This window comes from Montipora capricornis, chromosome 10, assembly GCF_036669925.1.
Source record: "Montipora capricornis isolate CH-2021 chromosome 10, ASM3666992v2, whole genome shotgun sequence".
In the NCBI taxonomy this organism is placed as follows: Eukaryota; Metazoa; Cnidaria; class Anthozoa; order Scleractinia; family Acroporidae; genus Montipora; species Montipora capricornis.
In genome coordinates this window covers 42331421-42341263 of record NC_090892.1, presented here as the reverse complement: position 1 = coordinate 42341263, position 9843 = coordinate 42331421, and the positions used below count along the sequence as shown (strand labels likewise).

The 9843-nt window shown below is 38.1% G+C and overlaps 1 protein-coding gene across 1 annotated transcript in view; it reads right to left on the bottom strand.

Annotated features, from left to right (window-relative positions):
- The window catches only part of LOC138021659 (ras-related protein Rab-2), an 11515-nt gene extending 1992 nt beyond the window's left edge, over positions 1-9523 (bottom strand). The window contains exons 1-7 of the mRNA XM_068868594.1: positions 9399-9523; positions 9162-9233; positions 8924-8991; positions 7806-7888; positions 4260-4352; positions 3703-3739; positions 3352-3426 (exon numbers count right to left, since the gene is read on the bottom strand). Coding sequence (XP_068724695.1) covers positions 3352-3426; positions 3703-3739; positions 4260-4352; positions 7806-7888; positions 8924-8991; positions 9162-9233; positions 9399-9444 — 474 coding nt within the window. The 5' untranslated portion in view covers positions 9445-9523. The remainder of the gene's footprint in view (positions 1-3351; positions 3427-3702; positions 3740-4259; positions 4353-7805; positions 7889-8923; positions 8992-9161; positions 9234-9398) is intronic.
- Between the last annotated feature and the right edge of the window lie 320 nt (positions 9524-9843).

Below are 9843 nucleotides of genomic sequence, written 5' to 3'. Positions count from 1 at the left end.
ATCTCAAAACTCATGTTCAACGTGATAGCAAATCACGCAACTGATACAATGCAACTAAAAAGTGAAAATACTGGATTCATTCTTCTGGAAATGTTATGAATAAGATATCTACTCTAATCTTGCCTGTTGACTACATGACAAAATCACTAGTACGGAACTTCCGCAGCGGTATGTTGTAAATGGCCGAAATTTCTTAGTTTCAGCTGTTCTTTGTACGAGCATGATCAATTTTTGTCTTTTAATTAATTGATAGTTTCACGATCTCCATGTTAGACTATGTTACATACCTAGAGCTGGAGGTCACCGGCCGCATTATTTACAACACTGTTAATTTCGAACCTTTGCGGCAGAAGACCTTTTCCGCGGGTTAAGGGTAATGGGTAAACAGTGAAGGGTAGAGATTTCTACATAACAGATGTCATGTCGGATTTGCAAGATAAATTTAAACTTCAACATTTTAATTTCTTCAAAAAGCTGACCCGCGACCTAAGACTTCAACTGGCTGCAGAAAAATTAACTTGTTTTGTTCCGTCCTTGGCAAATTTGAATATCACTCAAAAACTCTCTCTTCCAAAATGTATCACCCTACTTCTGTGCCACATGGTATTCCGAGTAAACGCTTTTAAAAAGAAGCATCTTGTTTTAGGAGAAAATGGCAAGATATGTTTTATTAGATGTGTTTGCCTTATGTGGAGTGATTAAAATTCTAAAAATATGTATTAAAATAAAAGCTACATGTATGTACTCATAAGTTGAGGTGAAACTAGATACCATTTAAGACTCTCTGTTGAACGGCATGCTTTGCGCGCGTTTGTTTGTTTTTATTCTGCTTGATGTAGCCACTCGGGAGAAAATAAGCGACAATTTGTGCCCTTTCCTACAAGCGAACCGAGGAAAAGTTGGCTTGAAGAATAGAAATGTTAATTTCCAATGAATAAAGCAAAGCGCTGCTCAAAGATAATCAAAGATAATCGAGTTTCCTAACCCAACGCGGCCCGAGTCGCGACAGCGACAGCGATTCAAATACAAAACAGACATCCATAAATACTTTTGTCTTCGATTCTTCGTTCTTGTAAAATGGCCTGGAGGTTTGTTTTTTTTAATAACAATATGAAAAAAAATACTATAATTTGGTCGATACTATACAATTTGTGGCAAATCAGTTGTTCATAAAGACTCTGCTGCAACCGTTGCAATCGAGTCACGCACAAGAACAGCTTGCTCATTTTGGTCAATACCAGGAACGTTTGACCCCGACATAAGCTTTAGAAGACAAAATCATTTCAGCCATAGGTTGTCTCGTATAAGATCAATATTTCCTGAACAACTTCCAAAACCATTTAATCAAACACAGAGGAGAACAAATGTAGCTCACTCAGTACAAACAATGACTTTGAATCAGCAAATGAAACTGGAAGTCCACTGATCCCTAAGTGACTTCCGTGGCTCAGATCTTTGAGGACTTCATTTGGATATATCTGCATGCTGCCATCGTCTCTTCATAACGGTCCAACTGCTCAATTATCCACTGGTGTATTTCACCGTTGACATGGCGAATTTCGCGGCCGATATATCAATTAACAATTATTGGATGAGGTTGAGCATGTTAGCGATAATTATCAAGGCCAAAGTTTGTGTTATCTGCTGAAGCGGAAGGCTGAGGCCTTGATAATTATCGCTAACATGCGAAAACCGAATTCAATAACTGTTTTATTATGCATATTCCTGAGCTGAGCTCCACCATGACAAAACTGATCGAACTGCTGGTTAGTGTGTTAGGTGACGTCACTTCTGCATGCATAAAACTACTGTCTGTAGGTATGACGTCAATTCTACATATATAAAATCTATTGTCTGTAGGTATGACGTAAGAGAAACAGAGCAAGCAAGAATAGACCAATTTCTATATATTAAAATTCAGTCCGAAACAAAAGGCATCATCTCGAGGCTCTGGGGAATAAACTCATACAAATCCTTATATTTATTCCCCAGAGCCTCGAGCTGATGCCTTTTGTTTCGGACTGAATTTTAATATATCGAAATTGGTCTATTAGCTGCGTGCTTACAGCCAATCAAAATCGAGCTTGTGACACCAATGTATAATAATAACGATTATCAACAAAACTACCGATTAGCTATAAAATATATATACATGCAAGGCCAAGGGAATAATAACACTATTAATATAATACTAATCCAGCATTAAATTCGAACGATATGCCTCCGATTGCGATGGATTCAATACATCAGGGGCACCCAACGTCAATTTTCGGAAAATATCTGTTCGGAAAACGATTTTAGAACTAGAATTTTCGAAACCTTTGTTGAAAAATTTCTTGCTCGCCTCCCTGTCCTAGGATTTTCGAACATCTAAAATATGGTATAATTGCCCATTTTTAATGGATTTTTACCCTAGAAAGGTCACCTAGATATATCAGGAGATTTTTTGTGGCTGAAATTTTCGAAAATGTAACTTTTGATCCCTATAATTTTCGGATCACTAGACTTTCAGCTAGGAAATCCGAACAGATGAAAAATTTTTAGGGGATAAAAATATGGCTATTTCTACCATTCAAATACTAAATACGTTTAACAATGCTATGTTTAGTGGTTTTGAACTATATTGCCGTTGGGTGCCCCTGATAGATGTGTTTCGTGGTCCACCAAACCTGAGCCGAGGTGCGCAAAGTATGCCGTTCGACAGAGAGTCTTTGAGATCGATGCAATAAAAAGTGGTTACCAGGGAACAACAGGGCTGTCAAATAATTATGGGCTTGTAGCCGGCCAAAACTGCAGGCTGGTAAGCCATCTTCAGCTGGCTACTTTCGTCTCATTTTACCACCAATAAAGATGGAAAATCTTACACTTGTTAAATTATCATTAAAGAAACCTTTAAAACACCCCGTTTTTCCCTGTTTTGAGTGGAATCGACAGCATATTTTACGGAGATTAAACAAGAGAAATCCTGACAAAATCGTTTGTGCTAATGTTGTGGAACGCCTGGAACATTTAACTGAATAAAGAAAGAATGCTTTCCGTCCTCAGTCAAGTGAGCAAAGCTCACTTTTAATTATAGGCCTTCTACTTTCAAATTTATTGACAGCCCTAGGACAACTTATTACACTCGCAAAATTATTCTCGCTTTTCACATGACGTCACAGCCGCCATGATGGAGCCCCTAAACAAAGAAACGGCGGCCATGTTGGTGCCCCGACCAAATCCTCCGGGAATTCAACTCTATTATTATGCAAACGTTTTCTTTTGTTTTCGTTGAAAAATATGGCTGTTGATCACGTGAGTGAAAACCAACAATTGATATTTTGGAGCCATGCTATCAGGAAAATCATTTACCTCTTCTACATTTGCTGCAGTCTTGGCAGACGTTTCCATAAAAATAAGGCCATGCTCACGGGCAAAAGCTTCCCCCTATGAAACAAGTGTTATTGGTAAGAACCATGGATGTGATGCAATTCATCTGAAGTGAACTAAGTTCAAGACTGCTAAAGATGAATAATGGATACTTGGGATCAGCTCCCAAAAAGTGATGGTGGGTGAGACAGTGAACTGTTCCAAAATGAAATTCATAAGAAAGTGACTCTTCATAAATCAAACAAGGATGTTGGTCTATTAACATGACAAACATAGCGAAAATAACTGAACAGCAGATTACAATTTAATTTATAATTTATATCAAACATCTACCTCTTCTTTTCTAACATCACGACGTGCCTCAAGATCACTGTGGACAAAAAAATACACCACTTTACAACCAAGACTGACAACGGGATTCTGTACATTACAAGGCCTCCATTAACCAAAACCTCATCTTACAAGCAAGTCCATTATGTGCCCTAGATAGCTTTTTTTTGTGAAAAGCAAAAATACTGTTGGAACTCATTGGAATAAAATTAATTGACTCAAGCATAACATTATGCAACTACTCTTGGCTGCATCCAACAAAATTCTGTAGTCACGTAACATGTTGCAGAAAATCTAAAGATTTTATCAAAGTGGAAAGTTTCTGTCCAAGGCAAGTATCTGCCCATCTGCCCCTTACAAACAGGGTCCATTTGAAGTGGAGTATCCCATTTAGCAAGCCAACATTATTAGAACAAACAAAGACAAAAAATTAACAAATCTAAAGTTTGGAGCCTGAATACCAGAATACCGGAGCCTGACATTTTTTTCTGAACTTCTAATCTTCTAATTCAAACAATCTCTGTACCAATATACTTCAATTACAAAAACAAGCAACTCACCTCTTGTTTCCAATAAGCATGATGACCATGTTTGAACTTGAATGCTGCCTTGCATCTTCCAGCCATGTTGTTAGGTGATTAAATGTGTCTCTCCTGCAACAAACAAACAAAGTGTTGCAATACCATGAAAGTGCACAGAAAAGTCCCAGATATATAAATTATTGTTGTGAATGGCTACAGGATTTCATTTCTTTTCCTTTTGCATAACTTGCTATGTGCAGGCAATATATGCTGTTCTGTTGGACATAAGCCTAACAAAAATGACATGCAAAATACAACTACCGTATGCACTTCTTAGATTAAACCATCGTCTTACCCTTTCTTTTCTTTATTGTGTTCTCTAACTAACTACTATCCTGGATGCCAGAGGATTTTTCTCTCTCTCTCGTCACAAAGTGGAGAGAAAACACCCCTGGTTCAAACCATTAAGCACCTCAGTTCCATGCCTGTTTGATTGACATTGAAAAAACTGACACATCCTGACAGTCGGTTGCTTTAAACTGGTTTTTTGCACGTGAGCTAAGTTATGTTAGAATCCACGCTCCACAGAACTCATGTCAAAACAAAGAAAACTCCAGTAAAGATTATTACACCAGATGTGTACAGTCGGGCTTGTGGGTGTAATCTGGCAGCACTTGGCAGGGGTAAATGTCAAAGATGCTATTGAAACATTGGCAGAAAGATTGTCAAAAGTGGTAGATTTGCCTGTGTGCGCAGAGCACGACTTAAGTTCGATTATTTGCTACAAATGCAAAGGCAAATGGAGAAGTTTGAAAATTACATGAAAGCTTTGGTGGTTGATCATCAACAGCTTACTACAATTTTCATAATTTTGAGGAATTGGTTGCGTGACATGACACCTACCAAATGAGCACCTTGGGTTCCTATGGTACATTTGTCTTATTTACTTTGATGTCAAATTCAGATATAAAACTTTGAGGTAGAATATGAAAATCGAAAATTGCACATTAAATTCCGATTTTTGGCAGACGCCACACAAACTGCAAGGAATGACTTGAAAGATAAGTGATTCCCTGAAGCCAGTCAGAAGCACAGCATATACACTGCATTTAAAGATAAACTGTTGAATCCCCTTCTTTTAGATTCAATGCCTCGAATTCCGGAGACGTACTTTGCAGAGTTTCAATTATGGCCCCAGTGGCAGCGAGAAGAAATGTTGACAGCAACTGAAAACCTGTTTGAACTACTTCCCGTTGGTAAACCAAACAGAGTACTCATTAGAACAGACTTAACTGATTAGAGTGTAATGTGAAGTGCTAAGTTTCTACCCCATATGAACCATGTGAGCATTACCCTTACTGATGGAAATGGGCCCACACAAGGACAGAGAAAAACTCTGACCAGGGTGGGAATTGAACCCACGATGTTCGGGTTAGATCACCATTGTTCGTTAGAACTGACCAGTTCCTGGAACCAATCGAATTGCTTGGGTCAAAATCTAATGTGAATACATCCCATTGGACCAGCGTTCTCAAAGAACTCAACGGCCTGTACCTAAGGTTTTTTCTCACCACCTCTTGACTTGCTATTCCGTTGTTCTAAGAGAGAAAAGACCTATGACAACTACTCACAGGGCTCCCAAATTGTTTGCACCATCAAAAATAGGGAAATTCCCTCTCATCTTTAAATTAGCTCCAGAGGTTAATATGAATGAAACAACCAGAAGTACCTCTTCGCTCATAGAAACCAAGCCATAAAATAAAGAACTTAAACTAACCTCACCTGCTCGGCAATGTACTGGGGAACATTGGCCCTTGGTCATTTTGGTATGGACCACTGCCAAGACCTCGAGCCAACATTCCCCAGTACACCTAACGTGCATGGTTAGTAAGAGGTTAATTATTTTGGGTTGCCATAAAAGCATTTATGAACTGCCAGTGCTCGACCTTAACTTTTTTGATCGCTTGGCCTGGGACTACTTGAACTGAAAATTTACTAGTCCTGAGTAAATCTCTGGTAGTCCTTCCTGATTGCAGCATGGCAATATTATTTGCAATATCTTTTCGCCAACTTTGTAAATAAACCAAGGAAAAGTGTTTTTCCATTCAGGGTGGAAATGCCTGACTTTCATGGTTCGATCCTCTTGATCATATGAAGATTTCTTGGTCGCTTCATTGCTCTTGCTCTCTTTTGTCTCCAATGTCTTTTCTGCGTCTCCACTACCCTCTTTATGGTGTTTGTTTGGATAATCTCTGTTGTTAGAACTAAAAAAATAGGCCTCTAATCTCTTCATGACAAGAACACGGGCAGGCGAGACAAAGATTGATGGTGGGCTGGGAGTTTCTTAGTGCCCAGTCCCAGCCTCAGCTTTGTTTAGTCTTCTCGCCTCAGTCCTCGCATTGGACTATCTGTTTTTGCGATCGAAATGTTGCGAGGAATGCATTGAAGCAACATTTACAAGACGTGTATTTTGTTTTCACCTAATGTACTTTTTTTAGACATTGCAAAAACTAATTACAAAGTAGTTACTGGTCCTGTGACTAGTGGTTCTACGTTTCTACTAGTCCAGAAGCATTTTGCACTAGTCCAGGACTAGTGGACTACCGCTAAGGTCGAGCACATCTACAAGACAAAGATCTGTGATTTGAGGTCAGAAACAAAACTGAAAGCCCTCCATCCATAATTAAAACTGAATCAATCCAGAAATAATTATGGTATAGTAGACCACTGCTTGTGCAAACAGGGTTTAAAGGCGTGTCATTTTGTCAAAGCCAAATCCAAACACCAAGGAGGCAGTGGCGCCAAGTAGTTAGGACACTTGCCTTGAGATCCGGAGATCCCAAGTTCAAGACCCGTCCTGACCACCAATAGAATTTGTTCCTGGTAGTCCCTGGTTCAACTTATCCACTGCACAACTGCTTTGCCTCTGGCCAGTTGGGATTCTTAACAGTTGTTGTTGTTGTTGTTGTTCTTTCCTGTCATTTCATTGATTGTGTTTCACTGGCCCTGAAAAGCCACTATGGGGAGTGGTCAGCTAAGCATGTATTGTATTGTAACGTCCAGTTTACTTCTTGGCTTTGTTAAATAACAATGACAATAATCACAATAAAACTACTAATAACAATTGCAATAATAACGGTATTTATTTAAACATGACAAAGTTACAGCAAAGAGGAAGTTGTCATGTGTCATTAAAAGCAACATAAAAACAATAAATTTTCAACATTTAATATCCTAATCGACATATTCTGATGAAATCCCTAAAATGTTGAAGAAACTTTCAGCTACCCTTGAATTGTTGATAATAGACTTCTAAGAATATACTGTAAATGTTTTAGATGATCAGTCTCAGGCTTAAGTAACACTGATGTCAATTTCCTTCTAAAATTATAAGTAAATTCTCTTAAACAAAAAAGATGCCCTTGAGGTTCAGAAACACTACAGACAAAGCATGTAGCAGCCTTCTAGAGTACATGAACATGTAAAAACGGCGATGCCACTGATGGTCATCAAGATCAGTTGTAACATATGTTATTAAGTTACAAGTTAGTTTTGAGTCTATTGTCTACGGTTTTTGTCCCTTACCGTGTGATATCATAAACTAACAGAGCTCCTGCAGCTCCACGGTAGTAGGAACGTGTGATTGAACGAAACGACTCTTGACCAGCCTACAGATACAAACATTGTCAGAGGTAACATTATTAAGAACAACTTTGTAAAATATTGGCTACAGAGAAACTTCAAATGAACTTTTAGCTTCATTTGTGAGACAGCAAAGAGAAATCAACTTTTGAGTTTAGCCAATAGTTGATCAAGGTGCAAGCCCCTCTGTCCCAAATATACAATGATTCCTCCTCATCTTTCATTTTAGCCAAAAGTGTCCAGTGGAAATATTATACGGTAGAACTAGATGGTTAACAAAGATGTGAGAAAGCCACTACCATCCACGAAAATCAAGATGAGCCAACAGATTTTCTTCCACGCAAAACTAATAGTTCCTCTTTTTTCCTAACACTTCTGTGTCCTCCTTGAATGAAAAATAGCAGTCACGTGCAGGAAAGGATATGCCAATAACGATATGCACTGCTGCAATAAAACACAGGGCCCGGTTGTTCGAAAGACGATTAACTTAATCCAGGATTAGCGTAAACTTTTGTTTTATGTTTTCAACATTTTGATGAGAGTTTCTTTTCCTTATTTCTGTTTTTCAAGATTAACTTATTCTAATGTAAAGTTTTGCCGACTATCAGGGTGGAAAAGCATTTCGGAGTAGAGAAATAAACTCCTTGGTTAATTTTTAACCTGGGATTAGCGTTAATCGGCTTTTGAACAACCGGGCCCAGGTGGATAGAAATTCTATTCCACTGAAATAAAAATTTGTCAAACTTCTCAATGATAAAGAGAAACAATCAGAGTTAGATATGTTATGCAAAAGTTTCCTATCCTATCTTAAATATGAACTACGGTGATCATTGCAAATAAAATCAATTCAGATGCAATATAATTTGTCTATTGTTCTCTATCATGGAATTTGATGTGGCTTTCAAGTATTGAACTCAGATGTACCCTGCAAAATTAAAGAACTAAAAAAAAAGAACTCCACAAAAAGATGATGGCTGACGAGCCTTTTCCTTTTTTTTAAAAAATAGAACTAATTTCCGAATTTTTAGGAGAAGAACGGTGAATAAAAGATATGTTTTTACCGTGTCCCAGATCTGAAGTTTGATCTGCTTTCCATCAATGGTAATCATTCTAGCTCCAAACTCAACCCCTACAAAAAACACAAGAATTATAATCTAATTTCCTTATACACAATTACGGCTAAAGTAATAATTTAACTTTTCTATAAAGTAAGCTTATTTCTTTTCAATAAACTTCAACATGACGCCGGTCGCAAAATCGTCGCTCTATATCACAAAAAGCAAACTTGAATTTACTCACCTATTGTGAGGTCGTGCACCGGTTGAAATCGTTTATCTGTAAACTGCAGTAAGAGACATGATTTTCCAACGCCTAGATTAAGAAACCAAAGCATTCAAACACTGAGAACAAACGATCCTGAAAACCACATTGAGATCAATGGCGTCCATTTTGATCTTTGATGCTTCCCGTTTTCTAGTGTTCGTTCCTGGATAGAAGCATAGAAACAGGGAAAACATATGTTCATATTCCACTGACCTGTATCGCCTATAATAATGTACTTAAAAAGATATGCGTAAGACATTTTAACGATTGAATCTCGAGTTTTCTTTCTTTCTCTTGCACTGTTTATGATGTCATTCCTAACTAATTTATGAGAGGGTGAATGCGCATGCGTTTTGACGTCAACTGGCAGGGCCACGTTGCTATTAAATTTTCGCTCCAGCCCCTCTCAGTTCAAAAGAAAGCGAAAGCAACGAACTTCTTTGTGATCACCTTCCCTCTCGAAAATAGATTGGATAATGTGCGTAAATGGAGAGATTTATCAAAACGCAGACTGAGCTTTATTTAAAACATTGCATGCCTTACCCTAGGTGGTGATAGTAGTAGTAGTAGTAGTAGTAGTAGTAGTAGTAGTAGTAGTAGTAGTAGTAGTAGTAGTAGTAGCCGTAATAGTAGTGGTACAGTAGTAGTAGTAGTAGCA